Here is a 27,245-nt window from a genome sequence, read left to right as displayed (position 1 = left end):
GATAACTATGATATCCCCATTATGTTTCAGCTGCTGGACACATGGTAAGAGACATAAGTAATGCAAACCCCCTAGAAGCAGGGACCTTGTCCATGTAGACCACTCTCCCTCCCTCCTTTTTCAAGTACTTACAAATTACACAGACATTGTGCTGCTGAAAGACTCCAGGTCCAGGCTTACCTTGCAGATCTGAACGGCATATCTTAGCTGATGTTTCAGGGTGATTTTGCTCTTATTTCGTGGGAGATATTCCTTTAGGCTCCCAGAAGGAAGAAACTCCATTATGAGTTTAATCCCACTTCCTCCTGAAAACATAGTAAGAATGCTCATTTTGCCATAGCTTTAACTCCACCAGGCTTGCTCAACAGTTACCACCTTAGTGGCATCTAAGATACCGGGGTTTTTTCCTATACTTGGAATTATTTATATTCATGGCTGTATTGCCCCAAGGCTCCAATCAGTGTCGGCAACACCCATGGTGCTGGATGCTGTATAAATTTACAAGAAAACAGAGACCCTACTTCAAAAGGCAGATGACTGTGGCACCCAGCCAAATACTGCCTTTTTAAAATAGTGATCATTGTGACAGCTGAAGAATCCAGACATGTTTAATGAGACAGAGCCAAGCAAAGGATTTAATGTAAATATGACCTCAATAACATTGGGCACCACAATTGCTTTGATATGAGGTATAGTTATGATTATGTCTGTGCTTCCTTAATAAATGCTCTATTTTCCACGGATTGTAACTGAGCCATACTTAATTGTCTACACGCACATTTTTCGTGAGGGGGCAGCCAGTGTGGCCACTTCAAAGTTTTGAGTGCATAAAAAAGGGAAGGGGAGAAACTTCAGAGAGATTTTTTAACTCCTATACCAAGAAGAAAAAAATCTAAGTTCATATCTGGAATAAGTTTTTATGCTGAACTTTAGAAGGAAAACATTTATATTTTGCATCTTCTTCTACTTGAAAATTTACCATCTTCTATGCAAATTCCCTTGTATTTCACAATGTTTTCATGATAAAGATTCCGCAAGATTTCGATTTCTTTCTTCAGATCAGCGATATGATTCCCACCACTCTCAGGTTTCAGGGACTTTACGGCCACCTGCTCTCCGGTATTATCACCTTCTGGATCATACCTGCAGAGTTCAACCTTGCCAAAGTGACCCTAATTTTAAAAGAAAAAAGAAAACCATTTTGGATTGTGATCACTAGCCAGATAATGTTCAGTGCAATACTTCAGGTATTTAGGGTACATCAAAAAGAGATGACTGGTGATGCTGCTCCTCTGGGTAACAAATTACCAGTGAATTCTGATCACCCTGAGCTAGATTTTGCCCCAAATCTGTGTGCAGAGTGCAGCTTCCAGGTTTGGCTCATTCCTTTTTATCCTGAAGGGGTTAGCCCTAGATGCCTGTACTCACGCTATCCCAGTCTCTGTGCAGCGGAGGCACCTGTCAATCATCCCCTTCCCCGCCCCTCCAAGAGCCCTACGAGCAATCTGCTTAAAAGAGCAGACCACCTCTTCTTCCACAAAGACTCCTCTGCACTGGGAAAATTCCTCAGTTGGCAGGCAGTGGGGGCGCCCAAAGGAGCCATGCTGCCAGGGAGCAGTATCAGTGAGAGACAAGGCTCAGTCATGTGTCTGCTTCTTGATGTCACGGCCTAAACATGCCGCTCTACTTACCTCTCCCAAATCTCGGATTCTTTTCAAAAATCGTTTTTCAAAGAGAGTGGGATCGACCTCTGCGAAAGGCTTCTTCTCAGAGACAATATCAGGATCTGATATGGAAACAGCATCAACACAGTCTAAGTTAGACAAGGTCCTACAGAGCCCCCTTATTCCTTAGATTTTACTCATGTCCAAAGCTCTTGACTAATGCCTATCCCTGCTCCCAGTGGACACTTCTTCCCTTGAGCCCCTCCTCCTCCTCCTCGCTGAAATGCTAGACGATTCCTCCCTCCCCTCACTGATTGTTTGCCCACCTCCTGCTCTGCTGCTTGTCTCAATGCCTAGCTCTTGCTAAGCTACTGAGTCCTTGGGGGTTCGTCTCCAAGATTCAGAATTAGACTCTTAGTTGCCCCATCTGCAGAAGGCGATGAGTATTTTGGGTAGGCCCACATCTCCCTTCCAGAGCTGAAATAACGATAATGTCTGACAGCGCACTCTGAACATGAAAAGTGCTAATTAACAGAATAAGGACTAAGTAAGAGGCTTACTCAGTACTGAGCAGAGAAGTCCAAAGTAACGTCAAGTTTGTGCCCTTTGGCAACTTCTCTGCAAACTGGATCAGATCCACAGTTTTCTGTACCTACATTTGTGCCTTAAGATTCCCAAATGACTCCAGTCATATTGGGCCCACATAGCCTGACATACACAATATCAAAACTGGCTGCAATTCTTTCAGCTCAGCTTGACTTAACCCACACGCAACATAGAAATTACATAGTCTGTCCACATACTCACAGACATGTTTTATTCCCATTGTTTCAACAGTATAAAACTCACCCCCTCAATAGTACTGAGTACACATGGAATTTCTGCTACCAGTTCGTGTTGTCATGGTAAATCTTTGCTAGTACGTGAAGTTACACTAAAGTACTCAACTTAGCCAAATAAATCAACCTTCCTTTAATATTAAACTAACAAGCAAAATCATTTCTTACTTTGTTCTTCCACTTTATTGATGTCTCTCATAATTGCTCTGAAAAACGGTCTCTGATTGGGGTCGTAGTGCATGCACTGCTTCATCAGATCAGCTAGTTCCTTGCAGGATGGTGTTACCAACATGAAGTGCCCTTCGTAGAACCTCTCCTTCTGTAAAACAAGACAGAAAACCCAGCATGGATTGTAGATCTTATATTACAGAGCCATACTTTAACTCCACAGCTATCGTAAGAGACTTTCCATGATAAATCTGACTGATCTTTCTCCCACACCAGCTTCCACAAAACAGTTCCTTTCCACCAGAAACTCTGCACAGGTATCGCCTTCCAGAGAAGACTAGTTTCTGCATAGTCTGGGACAGCTCAGAGCAACCATTTCTGAGAAGGGTTTGGTGTGTGTGTCCTTTCAGAAAAGTCATCTTTTTGCCACTGCATCCCTCACAACAAGCATTGTCTAGGAACTTCAGGATTTGCTGCCCCCATGATGTATTGGTTAGAAAGAGCATTTTAGGGAGGGGAAAGGAGGATGGTGGAACACGCTGTTGTCAAATTCCTTTCAGCAGCTCAGCTCTTCTGCTGAGCTACCTCTTCCTCTCAGGCAGTGGCTAAGGGACCCAGATACTTTCCTTGAACAGTTTAATAGTTGTTGTGCAGACTAGGAACTGAAGAGCCTCTTATTTGGAAGAGCAGAACTTCAAGGGAGAAGAATTCCAAATGGAATCTTAGCTGTGGGGATCCCAGCAGTGGTGAAGGGGAACCTGGCTTTGGTTTGATTAAAGAATATTAGTGGGACATACAAGGATGTAGGGGGCCCAGGCTTCCAGGTGAGGAAGGGGGCAGGACAGAGAGAGCGACAGGTCTTATATGACTGGGAGGAATGGGGAAAGGAAGTAGGGAATGGGTCAGCCAGGCACTGGGGGAGGATGGAAGGAAGAAAGAAAGAAGAAATCCCAGCATGAAAGAGAGGATGTGATGAAAGAAGAGAGCCCAGCATGGCATAGTTTTGGGAAGGGAATCCTGTCTACCTCCGTGAATGTTTCAGACTACGGAAAGCCAGTGTTATTGGAAGAGCTCTGATTGAAGGGATGAATGGCTGGGAATAATGAGGGGGATGTGTGTTAATTAACATGGGAGAGTCAGTGATTCTAAGAGCTAAGAACTGCAGTCATCTATTCAGAAAATAAGCTGAGTTAGTTCAATTACATCCAGACACAGAGGTGACAGTTTATTGATCATAAGGGGTCTTTTTTGTTGTTGTGAGTCTTGGGAGTGGCTTAAGGGAACAGTTGTTAGCAAATAAATGAAACCCGTGGAAAACAAAATGGAGGGAGGGCTTTCTATCTGGCACTGTCAGTGCAGTACTTTGCTCTGCTGGTGCTGGCTAGATGCCCTTCTCTCCTCATTCACTGTGCTGGCTGGATCTTGCCCTCTTCCCCCCAGGTAACTAAATTTCATTGAATTTTTGTGTCTTATTTGTCAAGTGCTTTGGGATAAATAGTGTGATTTAAACGTCATATAGGCAACCCTTTGGTGCGGGTGCCTCAAAAGCTCCTGCATTAGCACTAATCACTTATTACACTGTGTTAAGAAATCCCACCTTCAAAAAGCTGATACAGGATCAGTAGTTAAGCTTTAGTTATTTATCTTTGTTGTCAGACAAAGCCCAATTCCTAGTTTAGACCTGCAGTATTCTAAGCAGCAGCATCCTCCTTAGCAAACCCACCTGTACTGAATTTTCACATGGGATTTAAATAGTTGGTTGAACAGAAAATATTAAACTACTATCAACTCTAGTATGGAAACAATAAGTGCCAAAGAAGATGCATTTCACACAGCAAGGTAAGACTTATGAAACAGACTTTTACCTCTGCTAATGTCTTATCTTTCAAGGGAGCTTCTCCATTATAGCAGATTTCCCACAGTGTTGTGCCAAAACTCCACTTGTCTGCTGCAACACTTAAATTTTTTGAATCTTCAACACATTCAGGTGCAATCCAAGGGATTCGTTCGACACATTCTTAGATAAAAGACAGTTTACATGATCTGGAGTTAATATCCACTAAGGGCTAGAAAAACTGCCAATTTATTCAGCATTGTATTGCGCTACAGCAATTTAACAAATAACTAGTTACAAGTATCGGATGTGCCCTGAGACCTTCATAAAGCTGGGGTTCCTCTTATATTAGCTCATTAAACTCAATGTTGCTTTTTTACAAAGTGTGTGTGTGTGTGTGTGTGTACAGAATGACAAAGGTAACCAAATACAACAAACAGTGAATGTAAGCAACATTCCACTTTACTGTGTGTACCCACAAAACTATAACTTAAAACGGTACAGAATGGAAGAGAGAGATACCAGGCTGTGATCTGGAAGGAACTATCTGGTAAAATAACATTCTTCTGTCTTCCTTCCCAACCACAGTAAAACGAATAATCGGGTTTTATACGGTACCTTGTCTGGATAGCACAGTTATTGGAATTCCTGGGTCACTCAGCTTAATGAAAGGACCATATTCATGGTCAATTCCCTCTCTTGCCAATAGTATATTTTTCGTGCACACATTTCCATGTACTAACTCTTTATCCTCCTATATTCAAAAGAGGGATACAATAAATACAATGATTCAGCCATGCTATGCAAGTAAATCTGCTTATACAGCTCAAGAGAGAGATGTAAAGTATCCAGACTGAGCTCCAAAGAGTAGCTTGGGAGAAATGATCCTGGAGCGTGAGAGGAAGGTGGAAGGGGGAACTTCACCCTTATATACCACGTTCACCCACAGATCTCAATGCACTATGTAAAAATGAGTAAGAAGAATCATCCCCCTTTCATAAGGGATGTAAATGAAGGACAGGGGCGTTAAGTGACTTGCCTGAGGTCACATGGTGGCAGAGATGGGCACTGTATTTATGTATTTGATTTGACATTAAACAGGCTACTCTAGGAGCCTTGGACATTCTTTGAAATAATATAAAGAAAACAACAAGGAGATCTGACTTCCAGCCACCCCAGACCACAGATGTTCCTGTGTGTTCTATTTAACAATACCCAGAAAAAGGAATTTCACTGGCAGCTATTGCACACTAATTTTGCAATTTAGACCCAAAAAAACCCTACAGGCAGAACTTTCCCCCTCTAGCATGCTGCCTACTTACCAAGTAGCTTAGTGCACTTGCCAGCTGTTTGGCTACTTTGAATTTCCAAGGAGTTGTAAGAACATCACTTTTCCGGTGCATAAAGAGATCCAGTGGCCCAAATTCAACAAACTCTTCAACCATGATATCTACAAAAATAGAGTCATGGCTTCAGTATGTAGCAACAGTATTATGTCTGAAATAATCCAAAGGGCATAACCAGGTCTTCCATGGAGAGCTACATTTTTGGAGCATCTGCACCACACCACTGTGTCTGCACTAATGCTTTAAATCTGAAGTAAATTCACTGCTTGTGAAGGGTCCAGATTAACACAGTGTTCCACTGGCCACATAATAGGTACAGTATGTGCACTGGCCCCCTCCTCAGCCCTGACCTAGGAGGTAACCTCTACTGGCAGGCAAAACGCCAGTGAGTGGGAAGTCAATACCTTGCCTGGTCTCCTGACCCAAGGAAACCATTCTTATAAACACTGCCTGAAGATAGGTGGCATTAGGAAGAAAAACTCTGATATGATACAAAGCTGAAGGAAAGGCTCCTCATTCCAATTCCACCACTACTTTGATTATTATTTGTACTGCAGTCATGGATTAGGACCTGTTGTGCAAGGCGCTGAACAAAAAGACTGACCCTTCCCTTAAAGGCTTATGTCATCACTTCATAAGAGCCACATTTACAGATTTTAAATTAACTCACTTTCTACATCGCGGACACAGACCCCGTGAAGGAAGACGATGTGTTTGTGGGAAATTTGCCTCATCATGCTTGCTGTCTCAAAAAATGCCTATTAGAAAGTGAAATAGTAAAAGTAAATACCAGCATTTCAGTGGCTATCCTAAAGCAAAGCATGTAAGGAAACAACTGAATGTGACATAATATTATAAAGTTCAGGAAAGACCAATGTGCCTCCTGTAACATGCATGATCAACAACACGTTAAAGTGTTACATAAACACCAGTGCAGTAGAAGTGCTGTTGTTTGAACTTTATATACCGTGCCAACTCTTTAGCCAAGGGTTTTAAAACATCATATCAACATTAAGCCTCGCAACCCTCCTGTATAGTAGCAGCTCCTCTTCACAAGGAGTAAACTGAGGCACAGAGAGGTTAAGTGACTTGCTTGCGGCTATATGGTGAATCAGCGTCAGAGGTGCTGATAGACTCTAGCATCCTGACTCCAAGCCTACCGCTTGGAGTCAGGATGCTAGACCAGGGCCTAATCTAGTACTTACAAGAAACGCTTATCCCTGTGTATAGCCCACTGAACTCAGTGGGACTGCTGACTCGAGAAGTTACTTGCATGTGGGATCAGGGCCTCAATTTGTGACCATCTGAACTGACTCCTGACTAAATTAGGTTGATCTTGTCAGGTGCATGAGTATTGCAGGGAACGTTAGGTAGCATCTTGCATGCAAAATGCTAGCCTTAACTTTTCAACTTCCTCAGTTTTGTATGCAAACTAATGTTATTTAAATAACGAACATCTGAACATGAATAATGTGGCATGGCTGCTTGTTTGTATACTATGAACTGAAAAGAGGAAGAACTTGCCAAAGAAATGTCTCTGTGACTGGGGTCCAAGACTTTGAGGAGGACTTTCTTTTCTTTTTCATCCTGGTACCCTTCATTCTCATCTTCCTTATAATTGAGAATCCCAGAGTAAATCTGTGTCCTTGTTCCTCTTCCAAGGTGTTCATCCTAAAACGTAATGTATAACCAGCATTTTCAAACCAAGGCATCAAAGAAACAGGCATAGAGCTACAAAAATACTTAAAACCAGTCCTTGCAACCACTCAAAATTCCCTATTCCATCTGCTTTAGTACTATTCAGATTTCACCATCAGCAATCTGTCACCAAAGAGAAACTAGTAACATTTTACAGTAAGTGCCAGCTCATTATTCTTCCTTTTGGTATTCTCTGAAAATGGTGTTTTTTATCATGCTGAACTCATTTAGTATTAATAGGATGTCAGATATTAGATCTACATTAATACCAAACAAGTCCAGCATGATTTAATGTTATTAGAATGAATATCAAATGAATTAATGATGACTGGCCTCTTATTTACAACAGGATGACATTGATGTATTACTTTAAAGTGTTACCAAAAAATTACAGCAAGTAATATTTCAATGGAACTCATTCTCAGGGATATTAGAAAAAACAGACATCTCCCCTCAAATTAACAGAGGATTCTCCTTGGTTCTTTTGCAGAAAGAAAGTATGTACACCTCTACCTCGATATAATGCTGTCCTCGGGAGCCAAAAAAAACTTAGTGTTACAGGTGAAACCGCATTATATCGAACTTGCTTTGATCCATCGGAGTGCGCAGCCCCGGCCCCCCGGAGCACTACTTTACCGCATTATATATGTATTTGTGTTATATCGGGTCGCATTATATCGGGGTAGAGGTGTATGTGCTGATTATTATTGCCGGGCAGTTGAGCTGTCCCTCCCCCCACTGCCCTGTGCTGCTCCTGCCCTCTGCCTTGGAGCAACTCCTGGGAGCTTCCTGCTTGCTCTGTGTGTGTGTGGGGGGGTGCTAATGTCAGCTTGTCCCCCTCTCCCTGCTCCTGCTCACCGCTTCCTGCCCCCAATCTCCACAGAGCGGGGGAGGGGACAGACAGGGCTCAGGATGGAGGGAGCTTGCTGGCAACAGCTGCTGTCTCAACTTGCTGATCTACTTAAAAAGGCAATGTACTTACATTGGCATCAGCGTACTTAAAGGGTCAATGCATGCCTCCCTCATACACAGGGTGTGTGTCTCTGTCTCTCTCTGCCATGCTGTCTCCCCTCCCTCCATTCGTGCTGCCTTGTAGAGTGTGAGGCTACATTAACAACGTGTACACTCATAGACTATAAGGTCAGAAGGGACCATTATGATCATCTAGTCTGACCTCCTGCACAACGCAGGCCACAAAATCTCACCCATCCACCTCTATAATAAATCCCTAACCTCTTGAGGGCTCAGCTGAATGCTAGTTCATCATTTAGCAGTAAGGCATTTCCTGGGAAATATCCCAACCTCTGACTTCACCACCTCAACCAAGGTTTACAATCATCATTGCTGTGTACAGTATTAAATTGTTTGTTTAAAACTTATACTCTGTGTGTGTGTGTATATAGAGAAACACGGTACCCAAGACATGGTACACACACAATATATATATATATATATACACACACATACACACACACACACACACACACACACACCGCTACCTCGATATAACGCGGCCCGATATAACACGAATTCGGATATAACGCGGTAAAGCAGCACTCCGGGGGGAGGTGCGGGGGGGCTGTGCTCTCCAGTGGATCAAAGCAAGTTCGATATAACACGGTTTCACCTATAACGCGGTAAGATTTTTTGGCTCCTGGGGACAGCGTTATATCGAGGTGTATATAGATACAGTCTTTTGTCTGGTGAAAAAAAATTTCTCCTGAACCTAACTCCCGCTATTTACACTAATTCTTATGGGGAAATTGGATTCACTTAACATCATTTCGCTTAAAGTAGCATTTTTCAGGAACATAACTACAACATTAAGTGAGGAGTTACTGTATTTGTTGACTCAAGCTCTGAGACTTGCAGCCGCGGGTTTTTTTTTGTTTGTTTGTTTTTTGTTTTGGCAGTATAGACATACCTTTATAGTCACCTAAATCCCACTGACTTTCAGACAGATGTATGCGCCTAAATCCCTAAGTCACTTCTGAAAATGGGACTTAAGCTGCTAAACCACTTAGATGTTTCTCTTGTTTCCTACTGGGAAAGATCTCAAGTCTTGGGTACCATGTTTCTCTACTGAATCAAGCCTTTAAAAATAGAAGATCTTTACGAAACAGAGTGGGTTAGGGTGTATGGGAGATAAAATTAAGATTCCCAAAACCAGTCTGGGAAATTTGTTTTTCCTTCCTGATGGAAAAACATGTACACAGGGTATTTCCTTCCTGCTATGCAAGTGCCTATAACCCATCATTGCTAAAATGCTTGAGTTCACGTTGGGTGGCTTAACAGCTCTTTTAAACCAATAATAATTTTTTAAAAGTCTCTTTGGGGGGAGGGGAGACCCTTTCACTGTTGAGATTTCATGTTATTTCCCTAGGCATGAAGGCTTTTTATTCTTGTTTGGTTATATGGGGCAACTGAAAGGATCAGCAAAGCAAATTGATATTCAGCAGCTACTTACCTGCATAACTTCTTCTTTGAGGATTCGATGGAAACTCAGTTGACCTAGAGGGCAAACCGGATGCCATTCCTGGCCTTTCTTTGTTGCCACTAACAAGTTGGAGATTTCTGGAAGATGGACAGGAAAGAGAGAAAACACTTTGCTGTAGTTTATTTTTTAATCTTAAATTAGCAATTCCTTACTTCTAATAGTTCCTCCAATAATGGAGTTTTATCTTCCATATGCTAACTGCATATGCTAATATTGCCAGATAGTTTTAGGGAAAAATCTTAAAATGTGATTATCTGGTCAGGTAACTTCTCCTAGCATCTAACTATCACTTGGAAGAGAATCCAATAAAAAACGCCCATTTTTTAATCTCCCCATCATAACCTTAGCTAGTGTTGCTTTGTACAGCACCACAAAAATTGCCAGTACTCACTGCACTGAAAAATATACAGGACACAAATGTGCCTGTTAAGCACTGGCCTGCATTGGGGTTATTGCAACTCCACAATGCTTCAAGCAGAGCTCTGGAAAGCAACGTACGCAGTGTTTCCTGGTGCTCCCTGCATGCCCTCTGGGCCACCCATTAAGTGGGATTAACCAGCACTCCATTCTGAGGGCAGCCAGATCAGCTGGCCTGTATGGAGATGGTGAGAAAGCCCTTCTCCTCTCCAATCAGAATGGCTTGCACTTCAGGGAGTGCTAGCAGTCCCAGTGCCCAGAGTGCAAAAACTGTCACTTTGCCCTGGAAGTGGGTGGGGAGCTCAGAATAAAGGCTCAGTGCACACTCACCCTTCCCTTGTGTATCTGTACAGAGAAAATCTACAATCTGATGTACGTACATATTTGGTCTTCTTGCGCTCTACAGCAGCAGTTAGTTAAAGGTATACAAGTACAAAACACCATATGGGCTTCAGATGCAAATGCACCCTTTCTCATTGCCATTACAGGGAGTAGAACATGTCTCTCAAGGTCAGATTATGACTCTGCATTCTTACAATACTTTATACAGACCTAAGACTGAAAAATTATTTTCATTTCACACCAAAATTTCTTTACAAACCTAAGGTGTTTTTTTTTATTATTATTTTTAAAAAGGCAAACAGGAAGGGGAGAGACAGAACACTGAACTTTTGGGATCTTGCCTTATTGGCAACAAGAGTTCCCATCAAGGTCAAAAGACAAATTTACACTCACGTAAACAGCTGCAACTCTGATGAAGTCAGTGGGAGTCTTGGGTAAGCAGGAGATACAAGTTTACCCTCCTATAATAATATAACTACTACAACTGCAAAAAAAAATCTCAAGAATTTAGGCTGTTTAAAATGTAATTCCTTTAATCTCTCAGTGCTCCAGACAATTATTATTACTTTAGTTTCTGAAGCACTGTCAATGTTGTTACATAAGCAGTGCTACATGCCTTTCATATGTACAAATTATATTTCTCTAAACTTTTCACAAACTAAAAAGGTAGCTACTTTATCTCTGTTATTCCCCTTATTCTAACAGGAAACCATTATCTGATCAACAGGACCACACCACGTCCTTCCTCTTTCATAAAATTCAGCTACAAGTAATTTGTACATTTTTTATAAAGTGACTTTAATGAAATTCACAACAACACTGCACAAAGCTCTGTTCTACTCCCATAACCAATTTTAAAGCAAAGTCTGAAATCCTTGCTCAGACAAAATTCCCAATGACTTCAAAGTGTGTTCTACCTAAGTAATGGCTTCAGGATCAACCCCTTTGTTGCTCTCTCTTTAATTATTATTATAACACTTGATCTCAAGAGCAAGTGATATTTAAACAAAAGGTCGTAACATGACATTCCGCCCTGCACGCTTCCTTTGGTAGAACAAAGAACACAGTGGATAGCAGCACCCTTGCTTGGTGTACGTGTCTTTTGTGGCAGCAGGGGAAGCTCCTAAATGATTACAGCTTACATTTTACAACATTAACTGGTATTTAAACACATGATTCATAATGAGTCAGTTGTGAGATTTTTCTTTTTTTTAAAAACCTCTAAGAGCTATATTAAAACTAGTCATCTACTGTTGATACTACAGGGCTGGTTATTTACATGCTGAAGGCAATGTGCTACTTACTTTTAAAACTGTGCACAAATTATGCTAGCAATTAGCAACAGCCCTTAAGCATCCTGTGCTGAGATCACACAGTTCTCAAAAAATAATTTGTTCATCGTACTTGCAGTACGATGAAGTACTTATTCTTTTTTATTAAAAAGGGCTTTTATCCCCTGAAATAGGTAGGACACTTTAAAATTTGTTTTTAATTCTGTCAAAAATTAAAAACACAGAACAAAATGCAAAGTCCTTCTGTGGTAAGAAATGCATTCAACTTCTCCAGAACAAAGTCTGAAGAGAGAGTCGCTACCTTTTGGTTTTGGCTGGCAGCATCTCTTCAGTGTAAAGCTTATGTTGTCCGTTCTAAGGGTCTGTCCCTTCAAGTGATCCATCAGTTCTTTTAAAGATGGGAAAAACTTATTTGAGCCATGAAGGAAGCAACCGCCTTTTGTCACCTCGATCTGGAAGTTCTTATACTGGATTGATTCATTTAACCTTTGCTATTTTAGGGAAAAAAAGCAAAATGTTAATCAGAAAAATGAAACAATAGGACATAGGAGCTGACAAGCACATCTGGGGCCAAATTCATCCCTGATAAGAGTCCAAAGAAGCCAGTGAAATTAAACCAGGGACCAATTTAGCACCATAAATCTATCCATGCCAACTGAAAGCCCCTGCTTTTAAAGTGGCATATACTAAAATTTTAATGGGGCCAATTTCTCCAGTCCTTAATGGAGTAAAATTCCTAATAGTGTCAATTAAGGGCTGCAGAATTTGGACTTATGTCTCAAAATATAAATCTTTCCTAAAATAAATCCATAAATCCTTTAAATCCACAAATGATGGTTTGACTTACTACAATGCAGGAAAGACTGTTCCAGATGTTGAGTGAAAAAGCCCTTTTAGATCTCAAACCTGAATACGTTCTCCAGTTGCAGTCCATACCCTTGGAGTACACTTTCAAATGTAGGCACCTACCACCCGTGGCTTTGAAATTCTATCCCCTTATCTTTTAGCCTGAACTGCTACATACTAGGTCTCTGGGTATGATTCTTCTTCAAGTCTCTATAGCAGGAGTGGGCAAACTTTTTGGCCCGAGGGCCACATTGGGGTTGTGCAACTGTATGGGGGGTTGTGCAACTGTATGGAGGGTCGGATCGGGAAGGCTGTGCCTCCCTAAACAGCCTGGCCCCTGCCCCTATCCATCCCCTCCCACTTCCCACCCCCTGACTGCCCCCCTCAGAACCTCCAACCCATTCAATCTCCCACTGCTCCTTGTCCCCTGACCGTCCCATCCCAGGACCCTCACCCCCATCCAACCCCCCTGCTCCCTGTGCCCTGACTGCCCCGACCCCTATCCACACCCGCTGACAGCCCCCCATGGGACTCCCATCCCCTATCCAACCACCCTCTGCTCCTCGTCCCCTGACCACCCCTTCCCGGGATCCCCTGCCCCTAACTGCCCCCCCCCCGGGATCCCACCCTCTTATCCAACCCCCTCTGCTCCCTGTCCCCTGACTGCCCTCCTGACCCCTATCCACATACCAGCCCCCTGACAGGCCCCCCCCGGACTCCCAACCCTCCCTGTTCCCCATCCCCTGAGTGCCCCCCCAGAACCTCCGCCCCATCCAACCACCCTCCTCCCTGACTGTCCATCAGGAGCCCCGCCCCCTTAGCAGGAGCTTGCAGCCGCGACACTCGCCCAGAGCCAGCTGTGCTCCCAACGCTGCCCAGCAGGAGCGGCGGGCCAGAGAGTGTGGCCCGTGCGGCGGTGTGGCTGCGGCGGAGGAGGGCCAGCAGGGGAGGGGCTGTGGACTAGGCTCCCTTGCCGGGAGCTCAAGGACCGGGCAAGACGGTCCCGCGGGCCGTAGTTTGCCCACGTTTGCTCTATAGTATTTGTACATAAGGTATTTGCAGTAAGGTTCTCACAGTCCTAGTTTTCCAAGACAAACTTCACAAAGTGCCTCAATTTTCCCGTCTGTACAAGGGAAATAATGATCACCCACTTCTGTAAAATGTGTTGATCTACAAATGCTGTATGTAGTGTCGTAGCCATGTTGGTCCCAGGATATAAGAGAGACAAGGTGGGTGAGGTAATCTATTTATCTTTTCCGTTGGTGAGAGAGACAAGCTTTCAAGCTTACACAGAGCTCTTCTTCAGGTCCAGGAAAGCCGAGGGGGGTGGGGTGGAAAATGGTAGGGGATTATAGACTGTTGTAATAAGCATAAATCCAGTGTTCAGTCCATGATTTTTAGTGTCTAGCATGTTATGAATTTCTAAGCTCCGAGGTTCATTTTTTGAAGGTGTTGCACAGGTTTCATTTAAGAATGAGGACAGAGAGGTCAGATATAGAGTGATCGCTTTGTAAAATGTGTTCACCCACAGGTGATACGGTGTTTTTGTCTTTTATCATTTTTCTATGAGTTCATTTAAGAGCGTAGTTATTGTCTGGTTCACCCACGTAGTTGTTATTGGGGCATTTAGTGCACTGGATGAGGAACACCACATGTTGTGATTGGCACATGTAGGACTCATGGATCTTGAAAGGTGTGTTTTGAGGAGTGTTCATCATTGTAGCACTAGACATACATCTACAGGTTTTGCAGCTGTTGTTCTGGTAAAGTCTAGTGCTGCTTTGAGTTGGTGTGTCCTGGTCTGTGGGGACCTTGCATCTGACAATGAGCTTGGATATGTTAGTGGGTTGTTTGAAGGCCAGAAGAGAGGGGTCAGGAAAGATTTCTTTCAGGATGTGATCCCCACTGAGTATGGGTTGTAATTGTTTGATGATACCCTGTATGGGTTTCAGTGAGAGATGGTAGATGATGACTAGGGGTGTTTGGTTCAAGAGGGTTTTATTTTTGTATTGAAGAAGGTTCTCTCAGTGTATTTGGAGTATCCATGATGGGATCTATTTCTCTGGTGTCCTTGTTTGGTGAAGGCAGTTTTAAGTGTGTTAAAGTGTATATTCCAGACTTTCTCCTCAGAGCACATTCCGAGATATCTGAACGTCTGGCTGAAGATAACAGATTTCTTGGTTCTCGGGTGGTTACTGGACCTGTGAAAGTAGGTGTGGTGATCCGTGGGTTTCTTGTATATAGTTGTCTGTAGGTTTCTATTCATGAAGCTGATCGTGGTGTCCAGGAAGGTGCTGCTAGTGTGGGAGTGTTCTAGAGAGGGTTTAATGGATGGGTGGTGATTGTTGAAGTTATGGTGGAAATCTGAGGGAGTTTAGGTTGTCTGTCCAGAGGATGAAGATATCCTCAATGTATCTCAGGTATATAACTGATTTCCTGGTGCATGTGCCCAGAAATTCTTCGTCAAGGTAGCCCGTGAAGAGGTTGGCACATTTGGGAGCCATCCTGTATGTATATTTGCTTGCCCCATTCAATCCCCCATATGTACCACACTTAGTTATTTTATATTGTGGAATTCCAATTGCCATTTTCCTTCCAATTCCCTAGATGGCTCAAATTCTTGAGTGATTTTGGAAAGTACCTCCTTGTTTGGTTCTTTCAAGTGGTCCATCCAGCCACTTACTTACATGGTCCTAATCACTGCAGCATCGGAGCACCATCAGCTCCTAAATATAGTACCATTCCTTTCTGTAGTTAATTTTAACAACTCTGGACCAATTCTGCTTTCAGATCCATACACACAACTACCACTGAAATCAGTGGGAGTTGTACATGCATAGCTTGGGGCCAAACTCTATCTTCCAAGTTCTGTTTCTCTCTCCAGATAATTCATAAATGTTAAAGAAATGAGCCCAACAATGACCCTTGAAGGATCCACTTAATAAGTGACTGCCTGACTTCCCAACATTTGTCTACAACAAATTCTCTATCCAGTTTATCATTCTGTCACTTTTTCCAAAATACTGTATGTTATTAACTTCCTCTGTGATCCCTTGTCCAATGCCTCATATACAGATCCAGGAAAACACCCTCATCTAATGTCTCTATCACTTGTCCAGAAAACCACCTAAAGAAACATTTTGAATAGAGTGAGGAACTCTGACAGTCACTCTTCCTTCTGCAGATCTTTGAGCATATATTTAATCCAACAAAAGCATCATTTTGGATCTGTCACTCACACACCCTCCTGCATGGAGTTCTAGTGGGAATTCTGCATTAACTGAACCAGTATGACAGATATACCACAGGTACTCATGGAGATTTACCCTGTGAGTAAGTAGGCTGTTGTGGCTATTGGGGCCACTTGTTAGTCAGACAGGATCACATGCACTAAGCTACTGAATTACACGTATATGGATCATGAGGAGTTTATAGTCTTTACCTGACTGCAACATTGTATGTGATGCTGGTAACTTCATTTAGTGATGTGTCCCAACATACCTGTGAGATTTCAGAACACGTCACTGTCATGAGGATGTGATTGAAGTCTGTACAGCTCCACCTCAGCACATACATCCCCTCCTCATTCCCCTCTTGTCTCAATTTGTTGATGGCATACTCTGTGCTGAAACAGTTAATACAAGAATGAGTATAATGGGCAAATGAGCAGTTACATTCCAAAGCTATTTTAATCAAATGTCCTCTTGAAAGCTACACTGTCTTTTAGAACAAGAATGAGCAACTGCACTATACTAGCACTTACACTATTAAAACATACTTTATACTGTGTGCATGTATACACACCTTAATTTGTTAACAAGCTTCCAGAACTGTATGCATGCAATAGCTTTGTTTTCTGTTTGTTGCACCTTCAAATTTTGAAGAACTACGCCTGTCTGCAGAAAGAAGTTGCCATTATGTTTTCATATGTAGTTGTAGCCTATTATAAGTGAAATGCAGAATAGCACAATACAGAAGATAAAGACATTGTGAGTGTGATTATTATAAGTGCTCAGCAGTGGCCTTACTCTCCTCCACTTGAAGTTGCTGGGAGTATTGCCATTTTATTGTTCACTTCAATAACAGAAGAATTAGGCCAGCAGTAAGTGCTTCTGAAAATCCTACCCTAGAGTTTCAAATGACTTACCCCAGATGCTGTTCTCCTTCTCTCTCATCTTAGCAACATTTTAACAAATTGTCTCAAACTGAACATGCAAATATCTGGGAAACAGTTTGGAACTGTAAAAATAAATGCTGGTTTTCAGCAGTCTTGATCATCATCAATTAAGTCACCCTACAGTCCTTTGCTAGCAAATCCCTGCTAGACAAGAACCCTCCTAAATGTCCTCAGTTAGCACTACCCTGAACTATAGCTCTAGGGGAGGGATAAATGTCTTTAAAAAAATCAAGAAAAAAGCATTTAAACTAACCAAATGGGCCCATGGCAGCCATTTTTGATGTTGTGCACTATCAAAGGTGGAGCTACATCAGTGCAGAGATAGAGGTGGGCGTCTGCAGTAAGTCTGAAGTATCCATCTACTAAAGATGCAAATGACAAGGCCTCCTCGTGTGAAGAAAGTTTTAATTCCTAGAATAAAGAAGATATTTTAGTCAAGAATTATTGCAGTTCAGTTAAAAAATTAATAAAAGGAGGGAAGGAAAGAGTTAGAATCTGGGAATTTATGTATGCTACTGTTTTCCCCAGGACTTTTCAAAGGGGAGGGCAAAATGTTATCCAAGTACCTACGGCACAAGGAAATATTTCGGAGGGCAACAGTGACCATTATATAGCCTCAGATATCTTTTTGACAAGTTAGCATGGGTGAGCAGATGGTTTCACTGAATGGTGGGCTACACACACACCCTAACCACGAGATCCCATGAGTGCAGAGTCTGCCACCCATGTGAGTCCCTCTGATTCAAAAGGACTTCTCAGGAGCATGCAGGAGGCCCACACTGGATTTGGAGCCACACGTATTTTGATAGTTCATTTCTAAATTCTGGCATCCAAAACAATCCTCAGCAGGAGGAAAAGGTCAGGGTACTCTCTTTGAGGAATGCCAATATTCCTGTGTTCGCTGATGCTCTTCTCCTGCCTCTTCCCCACCTGATCTTTCTCTTGGTCTCCTCTCCCTCCATGCTCACTGCTGTTTCTCTCTTTCCTCCACACTGCTTTTATCTTGCCAAGGTGCATCCAGGGAGGTCACAGACAACTAACTATGAAGTGTGGTGGGGTTGTTTACCACATATTGGGAGGGCTTGGATGGGAATAACAAGAAGTCTGGTGGTATGGATAGTGACACGTACACAGCTGCATAGCTTTGGGGAAGAAAGATGTTTATCAATTTGTTCCTTCAAACAGAGCACTTGTTTTTTTAAAAAAACACAAATTGTTGACATTACAATGTTTGGTACCCATTAGATAAATAACAGGAGTGATGGTATTAATGGCACCACTTTTGTTCAGCAATTCTGTCATTAGCTCGCCCTTCTGCTGGGAAAGAGCTTACCGCACCTAAGCTCTTACCATCTTTTCGTGGTTCTGCTTGTTAATATTGATCGTGGACTCCTTTATGACAAGGAGTGTGATTTCAGGAAAATATGAAAAATTGTTCCATTCCTCTCGGATTTTGTTTTTTTCTTCATCCTTCTTGTTTTTGCTGTCTGATTTTTTCCTCTTTAGTTTATTATGTTTCTCTCTCTCAGGCTGTACAACCTGCAAACATTTTGGAATGAAAGTACCAGATAAATATTTTTTTAAGCACTGAAGATACATTTTCATGCTAAAATTAATCTTGGGTGGATTTTTCAAACCATTGCCCTCAGAATTAACAGGTCACTCATGTCTTTAATGTGTATTTTATAAAGACATTCATTCTCTAAAAGACTATTTAGTGAAACAGGATCAAGAGCAAGTAATTCATACATTCTGTGACTGAGGAACCTCTTGATTCCAACTGGAAGAGGATGTATAGAGCACATAAGAGTACAGGAATCCCAAGTCTGGTATTCACATCAGAGTTCACCGTAGGGTATCATATGAAGTCTCTAATAAAAGCTTGAGACACTCTGGGCATCAACATCACTGTGAAATGTATGTAAAGATGCTATGCAAGGAGTTATGTATTTACGCTGGAAATTATGTTCTTAAGGTCTGTCTCAAGGGACTGGCCATCAGCAAAGGTGAAAAATAGATTTTCTATCAGACAAGAAATGTTTGTCTAGCTGGCTGTTTACATGTAAATTCAGTATTGTATCGTTCACAATGGTCTCCTCTCACACATCTGAACCGAATGCTAATATAGGCCTGTGTGAGCTTCAGAGAGAAAAGTAACAGGAGGAAGTAAGCAGTTTGATTGAAAATGCTGGCAAGAACTTTGGGTGAGATATGCTTCTTTAGACAGGAGGTTAAACCTGTTAGTTTACATATAAAATAAAATCATAACATGTTTTCTAGAGGCTAATCATTCATTCCCATCTCTGACACTGGTTTTTATTTGACTCTCTATTTTTCCTTAAATAAACTTCCTTTTGTTTTATAATGGCACTCATGTGCTGTGTATAACACAGGGGCAGTAATCTAAGATAAAACTGATAAACAGAGGGACACTGTTCCTTTGAGAACAGGGGATCTGGGATTTCCGTGGGTATCTGGTGACTAGGGGCTGGATACTACAGGAGGACACTTTGAAAGGACTCAGGGGCTGGGGTCCTTCTGTTGTCAACCTGCAAGGCAAAGACAGTGTTGTGTAGCCCAGAGGAGAGTACTTCAGTGGCTGACAGGCTGGTTGTGTTAGGGACTTAAATATCCAGTCAGACTCCCTTGCTCTGGAAGCATGTAGTAACAAGGTGATTCACAGCTCTGGGCGCCAGGAGAAGTGTCACAAATTCTAAGCCTGGTTTTGCCAACAATTCATTGTGCAACCTTTGGCATGTCAGTTAGCATTATCTCTTTTTTACTGATGAGAAAGAGAGAGGTTATCTACATAATACTTAAGGGTAATAAAGGTTAGTTAATGTCTGCAAACTAATTAACAAGTATTACAAAAACTCAGTTCAAAACTCATTAGCCACATTCTCCTCTCGATGCATGAACCCTCCACTGATATCTATTTTCTGTGTATAGCATACACACATACAGATAACACTATAAAACAATCTTTTGAGAGGTCATTACTAATCCACCATATTTATTATGCCACAAGGAGGATCTCTAACTAGTAATTAGATAAAGGTTTTTCATGGTTAACTTGCCAAGACAAAGAAGTATATTCCCCGTCTCTGCACTCCTGCATATGCATCTTCCCACTTAGTTATATTCCATATAACTTTTTCATTTATTATTATTATTATTATTAAGGTTGTAGTTCCCAGAATGTGCCAAGCACTTTCCAAACCCAGAGGACAGGGTCCAAAATGCAAACCTACAAGGCAGTTTGACATAGTCCTTTGTCCTCCTTTGTGGCCTTATTTATGAATTTTGATATTGAGAGCAGCATTTTAAATACAGCTGATTTCAGAAACACAATTTACTGTTTTATTCATTTGCATGCACACCCTTTCATTGCTTGGATGGGTACAGAATATTAGCACAAATCCCACTTTTGAAATCTGACTGAGCAATATCTGGTTTGGCTGATTTGGTACAGGTATTAATTTTCATTGTGACTTCTAGCACTCACAAAAGCAAAGAACTAGTGCTGACCAAAAGCAGGCTTTCTGCCAGTTTCCTAATGCAATTCCGCCACTGACCTACCACGCCCTTCCTTCCCAAATTAGTAATCTCATCTTGTCCAAAAACTACGAATTGATCAAACCACAAGGAGGTTTTACAATACAGAAAAACATTTTTGTGACCGCTGCACTTATTTCACTTATGATCTAACCAAGGTTACAGTGAAGCTTTTCTAGAGGCAAAAGCCAGTACGTTTCCCACTTGCAAAGGGCTACTGAGTTCTGCTAACCATTTAAAAGGAATGTCAAGAACATTATTAAACAAACCAAAGAGTCTGAAGTTGAAACTTCTCAATTAACTAATTTTCCAAAATAGATCCAAGTTTTTTGCAGACTATTCTCTTCCACCCCCAAATAACCTCAGTCTTTTTGTCTGTGAATGGACACTCACATTTGGTTTGCGCCTCCACTGTATTCCATTGTTTCCCGTCACCATCACTTCATACTGTGGCATGATCCCATTGTCTCCAAAATTAAATCCATGTTTTTCATTCTCTGTTAAAATCTGCAATGATGAAGTCTCAAAAATTTCTGCTCCATAATGCTTAGTTAAAGTCTCCATTGTTGATAAGTATTTAACCTTCAGATCATGTGGAGAGACACTGCTGTCGCAAATGGTTTTATTATTAAATTCCTTAAGGAAATCCTTGAAAACATTGTTTATCCGAATTCTGGTTAAGATATTCCTTTGTCTGATGGTCTTGTTCAAAGTTTCAGGAATATAACGTTTGTAACTAAGAAAAAAACAACAATGGAATATTCATATTGCTACCTCAATTTTCTATTCTGAAACTGCAGTTCGTTTACTGTAAAAGTAACTTACTGAAAACACATGCAGAGTTTCATAGTACATTTAATACTAATACCACAGAAACAGTTTCATAACGTGATATAATTGCCCAGTTTTTTACCTGATACAGATACAGACAATAAGTAAACATTTGAAAACCTCAGATAAATGCAGGGGGCTGTCTCAAATCAGTAGTATTTCATTAAGATACATAGTAACAAAGTATTTAAGCTGCAGTTATTTTATTCACTACTTTTAGGCAAAAAAATTCTGAATTTGGTGCCCAAAGTTACCAAACGAAATCAATAGGAACAGTGGGTACTCACCACCTCTGCCACTCAAGCCACAAATTTAGGTGCCTAAATATCAACTTGCACTTTTGAGAATTTTGACCTTAATCTTTGATATAGTGTTTGAGAAATTGACATTTACTTGGGCAATAAACTAACATTATAGCCACCTACATAAACAGAATTGTAATTATAATCAAGTAAATATATTTAATTATATTGCAAACAAATTAAAATCACAATATACCATTTAACTAAAATGAAGTGGTGAGAAAGGCAAATTTGACTACACTACATGAAACTAAAATGTTACTAAAAGGTGAATGTGTTCAATTTACCGTTGGCAGCCGACTAATTAATAAAGTTGCTACTTCTGAATCATCTATTGCTATAACAAACTGACATGTTGAAGTTATATGGATTCCATCAATACTCAGGACTTCATGGTTGTCACTTATGCTGTGGCTTCATAAAATTCACTGTAACCAGCAGGTAACAGAACTCAAGGGCATCTTCTAATTACATATCCTTACCACAAGGGCTAAAAGAGAATTGCTTTTAGCTGTAGTAACATCAGGGCTCATATCAGTGATAGGCAACCTGCTTACCCGCGGCCTGCACGTGGCCCGTCAGGGTAATCCACTGGCAGACCACCAAACTGTTTACATTTGCACAGCCGCCCACAGCTCCCAGTGGCCGCGGTTCCTGGCCAATGGGAGCTGCGGGAAGCAGCGGCCAGCAAGTCCCTGTGGCCTGCACCGCTTCCCACAGCTCCCATTGGCCGTGAACCGTGGCCACTGGGAGCTGCGGGAAGCCGTACAAATGTAAACAACTGTTTGGCCGCAAGCAGCCCGGGGGTTGCGGGTTGCCCACCACTGGTTTATATCCCCTGTCAGATCAGCCACTAGAGGGCAAGGTGTCCATACGCATTTCAGTAGGTCTAATATTCTATCCAGAAGAGGGCAGTAGCATACACAGTACTGAGTGAGAGTTATCCTGACTAACCTGATATCCTTGGGAAGTTCTGGCAGCTTCATGTTTTTTTTGATAGCATAGTGAGAGATTGCAAGGACAGCCATTCCCAGACATTCATTTTCAATTTCATGAACCTCCTGATCATTTTTAGGGTCTCGAACTGGTGCCAGGCACTTCACCAAATCATATTGTCCCTTAATGGGAAGCAAAAGAGAACAAGTTGCTTTAAAAATGTTTGCAATAGTCTATATTCTGTATACCAACAGGGTTGACAAAATCATAGCCCTACACAAGCAGCAGCAGAACCTTCCAGAACAGGAAGTGCTGCCTTCTGCTGGACATAGACATATAAAATTGGACGAATAAAGATGCATCCAGGCCACCCTTACACTACAAATCTTGTCTTTTAAAATCTTCTTCTTGAGAATAAGCAGTAACAATGATGCCCGACAAAAAAAGGTTTGTTTGTTTTTTTCAATGGCAGTTTTGTAGCACAGAAAGATCATACTTAGATGGTCACTAAAGCCCCAGTCCTCCATTGTGACATGTGCAGGAACACCTGTGTACCTGCAGAGCCCCAGTGACTTCAATGAGTCTCATTGTGGCCACAGGTGATCCCTTGTGCATCTCATTGCAAGACTGGGGCCTACACTGGTGCACACATTCCACTCAAATCCTTCCAAAGACCCCTCCACTCCTCAGTGTTTCCTAAAAAAATAACTGAAGAAAATAAACCTTTGTGGCACCATGAAGATATTTACTATCTAGTGCAGAACAGCCATGATCTTATTTCATTAACTTTGTCCTTTCTCACCCTATCCCCCTGTTTGTTACTCCTTGAATCACATCTTAAAGATCAGATTGTAAACTCTTCAGAACAGTGATATTTTTTCTGACTTATACTGGAGTTGGGATTTTTTATACTCCACTTTTTTTTTAAAAAATGTTAGTCCCCAAAAGTACAATTTTGTTAACACTCTAACACTGTCTAATAATGTTCGCTAGGGTGACAACCTATCCTGTAGTTTAATGCACATCCTTTTTTCCCCCCACAGTGAACAAATGAAGAGCTATTTAAAAAAAACAACAAAAACTGATTATAAAGGTTTTCAAGCAATAGTTACATAGACTATGATACAATATGACATGTGTATGATCATTTAATGAATAAAACGTTGCGGGGTGATGCCCTTCAAAAAATCTCTGCTCCATGTATTTTATGCAGTTCTCGTTTCCTTCAAAAGTGATTTCTCAAATGTTCATTCAGCTGTAGCTTACGTTATATTTTTCTTTATTGTGGTTTCACAACTAAGCAACACACTATCACCCTAGCAGCTCTCTTCAGACTTATCTTGCTTCTAAAAAGGGTCAGTCAACTTTGAAAGTCACACTTCTGTCTGAAAATTTTGTAGCCACTATAATTACAGTTAACACCTAAGAGTACTATAAAGATGTTAGCAACAAAATGTTCCTTATTTTTTTTCCAGTTTGTTTACTTTGTGCATTTCATAGCACTCCACCAATTCAGTCTCTATGAATGGTCTATTTCCCTGTTTCCTTTGTATAGTCAATTTCTCCTATCAATATTATCTTTTGTTTTCTGGCAGCAATGTATTAGGTACTGTAAGAAAATAGGATCTCTGCCTCAAAGTGCTTACTCTCTAAAAATAAATACACAAAACAGAGACAGCAGATAGGGAAAAGGGAACTACAAATAAAGAAAGCCAGCTGGTGATTGAGTGCTTTTGTTATCAGGACTCAGCCAAAGTTTTAACTCCATACAATTTTTTTTAGAAGTAAGATATGCAGGCTGTTCCAAATTACCCTGATGTGATCTGTTGGCCAGCAGAGGTTGTACTTTTAGACTGAGGAACAGCTTTCCAAGAGAGAGGTGGAATCTCCATTTTTTTGGACCTTTTAAAACCAGACTGGATGAAGCACCAGAAAATACCATAAGATATATATACTGATAAATGAGGTGGATCTCTACCTTTAATTTCTATGGGAAGACTGTTCCTTAAAACCTGAGAAAGGGATAGTTTTATGCAAGCGGACATAAAGCATATAACCATTTCAATCACAGGAAAAATGGCTTAACGCTTTTTTATACGTCTTACCTGTGCAAAGAGATACTCTAGCGAATTTGCATCAAGGATAGGGGTTCCATCTGGCACTTGTTTCTTCTCATAGGAATTCTTTTGTTTCTTTGGAGATGTGTCAAGGATAGGAGTTCCATCTGACAGTAATTTCTTCTCATAGGAATTCTTTGGTTTCCTTGGAGAATGCCTCCAGACTGATGGCTCATTTTCATTTGTCCCATGCCAGTTCATAAAATAATACCTTGAGAAAAAGAGTGATGAACTTTAAAAACTGAGGGGAGCCTCTGTGTATTTTGGATACCTATTTTGAACTATTTTAAATTTAACATCTAGCAATAAGTCAACATCCTTCATTTTTCTATTCTCAAATAAAATATTACATTGCCCCAAAATACTGGATCCGTGCCAAAACAGCATTCCAGTCTAAGGCCTGGTCTAGGGAGGGGGATCGATCTAAGATACGTAACTTCAGCTACGAGAATAGCGTAGCTGAAGTCGACGTATCTTAGATCGACTTAGATTGACTTACTTCGTGTCCTCACGGCGCGGGATCAACAGCCACTGCTCCCCCATCGACTCCGCTTCCGCCTCTCGCCCTGGTGGAGTTCCGGAGTCGACAGGGAGCACGTTCGAGGATCAATGTATCGCGTCTCATTTAGACGCGATACATCGATCCCCGATAGATCAATCACTACCCGCCGATCCAGCAGGTAGTGTAGACATACCCTAAGGGACCAGTGAAAAGTGATATCATTAAGCTATGATAGTTTCAACTTTCAAACAGCATATAGCATTCATGTTATGCTTTGGTAGGTAATACTGGCCATTAAAATCACAATAGCCTGAGTCACCATCCTGTCTCTTCCCTGTGCAACCCCCCATATAAACACACACCAATTTTAAAATGATTTTAGCTGCCACTATCTCAAGATTTGCTTGAAGTAGAACCAGTGTTGTATATCACACGATATCCTGGAATCTCTCATTTCTGGTGGTTTCAACCATTAAAGCTCCAACTCTTGGCATTCATGAAAATATGGCTACTAAAAATCAGGCTAGAATTGAAAGGGCGAGACTAATCTGAACAATCCAGTTTTAAAGGGATGCAATCAATTTACAAAACATATTTGAAACAAACTTCTTAGCCTGCTGGAATGTTACTAATAATACCATGAGGATGGGATTTTCAAAGAAGCCAAAGAGAGTGAGGAATTCAAATCCCACTGAAACTGAATGAGAGCTGGGTGCCTTAATGCTTCCCTCCCTACTCTACCCCAACCTTAAGCTCCTTTAAAACCATCTCAGTTTAAATGATGCAAGGTGAAATCATTTTAAAAATCCATATTTACTTTTTCAGTTAAGTAAAACTTAGTTAAAGCAGGTCTGGATTAACACATCCTTTGCCATAATTCTTACTTTGCTCATTAAATATTTACACTTAAAAGAATAAAACAAACTTAACTAAGTGCAAAGTTTTCAAAGTGCTCTGTAAGAATGTTAAACGTTGAACATGTACGGATCCAGTCCTTATTCAACTGTTACTTCAACACTATTCACTAATGACTCACATTAACAGAGATCTGAAATGACGATTTCTAATGGGGTGAAAGTCAGTACTTACTCTGAATGCCACTTGTTTGTTACACGGACTTCTGCAAACCTTTGACAACCTTTAGAATCTTAAACAGCATTTGTCTGTCTAAACCTGCATGATAAGTAACCTTAGAATGCTATTTTGTGGTTGAAATGAGGTAAGATTAGATATCTTAATGTACTTAAAGGTCAAGTGAACATGGAAAACTACAATAGCTACTGCACGTACTGAAGAGAAGGTCACATGCATAAAACTACATTAAAATAAAGTTAAAGGTTTCTTTGGTGGAGAAAGCTAGTGCACATTCTCAGTAAATCAGGCCGTTGAACAAATCTTAAAACTTTTCACAAAAATACTCAAAAGGGAATTACTTTACCCTATTATGGATTATTAACTTACAATGTTCAAAATGTGCAAAGTGCCTTTGAGTGCAAAAAAAAAGTAGAATGTGGCCCAATTAGTCTTATTTCAGACTTAAGACAACAAAGGAGGCAACAACAAAAATGAGAAAAGGGAAGGAAGGGCAGCAATAAGCTTACACAATTACTCAGCAGAGGCTTGTGAGCAGCAGGGTGGACCAAAACAATTTTTTTTTTTAACGTATGTGATGAAAAATATCTTCTGTGAATCATTTCTTATAGGCATCACAAATGAAGTGGGCATTGGGGGAAATTAGGTCCCAATTCTGCAATGAGCTCTGCTCAGATGTCTGTATATATGAAGCTCAAAGCAGGATCAGGCCCTTAGTGATTAATGAAAATAATGACCTTTGACATTTCAATGGGTGTTTCTATTAAGGATGGTTTAATTATCTGCATTA

The 27,245-nt window shown here is 41.1% G+C and overlaps 1 protein-coding gene across 2 annotated transcripts in view; it reads right to left on the bottom strand.

The window, feature by feature from the left end:
* The window catches only part of JAK1 (Janus kinase 1), an 88,133-nt gene that overhangs the window by 3,892 nt on the left and 56,996 nt on the right, over positions 1-27,245 (bottom strand). For both annotated transcript variants that reach the window (XM_039483500.1, XM_039483501.1), the window contains exons 5-21: positions 24,850-25,072; positions 22,763-22,926; positions 21,069-21,411; positions 18,471-18,659; positions 17,374-17,531; positions 16,445-16,568; positions 12,399-12,588; positions 10,017-10,123; positions 7,376-7,522; positions 6,522-6,609; positions 5,828-5,955; positions 5,124-5,259; positions 4,537-4,688; positions 2,672-2,822; positions 1,692-1,786; positions 980-1,172; positions 181-305 (exon numbers count right to left, since the gene is read on the bottom strand). In XM_039483500.1, coding sequence (XP_039339434.1) covers positions 181-305; positions 980-1,172; positions 1,692-1,786; positions 2,672-2,822; positions 4,537-4,688; positions 5,124-5,259; positions 5,828-5,955; positions 6,522-6,609; positions 7,376-7,522; positions 10,017-10,123; positions 12,399-12,588; positions 16,445-16,568; positions 17,374-17,531; positions 18,471-18,659; positions 21,069-21,411; positions 22,763-22,926; positions 24,850-25,072 — 2,713 coding nt within the window. The remainder of the gene's footprint in view (positions 1-180; positions 306-979; positions 1,173-1,691; positions 1,787-2,671; positions 2,823-4,536; positions 4,689-5,123; positions 5,260-5,827; positions 5,956-6,521; positions 6,610-7,375; positions 7,523-10,016; positions 10,124-12,398; positions 12,589-16,444; positions 16,569-17,373; positions 17,532-18,470; positions 18,660-21,068; positions 21,412-22,762; positions 22,927-24,849; positions 25,073-27,245) is intronic.

Source organism: Mauremys reevesii, linkage group 8, assembly GCF_016161935.1.
Source record: "Mauremys reevesii isolate NIE-2019 linkage group 8, ASM1616193v1, whole genome shotgun sequence".
In the NCBI taxonomy this organism is placed as follows: domain Eukaryota; kingdom Metazoa; phylum Chordata; order Testudines; family Geoemydidae; genus Mauremys; species Mauremys reevesii.
Note: the sequence above shows the minus strand (reverse complement) of the source record. Positions and strands in the feature narration are given on the sequence as shown.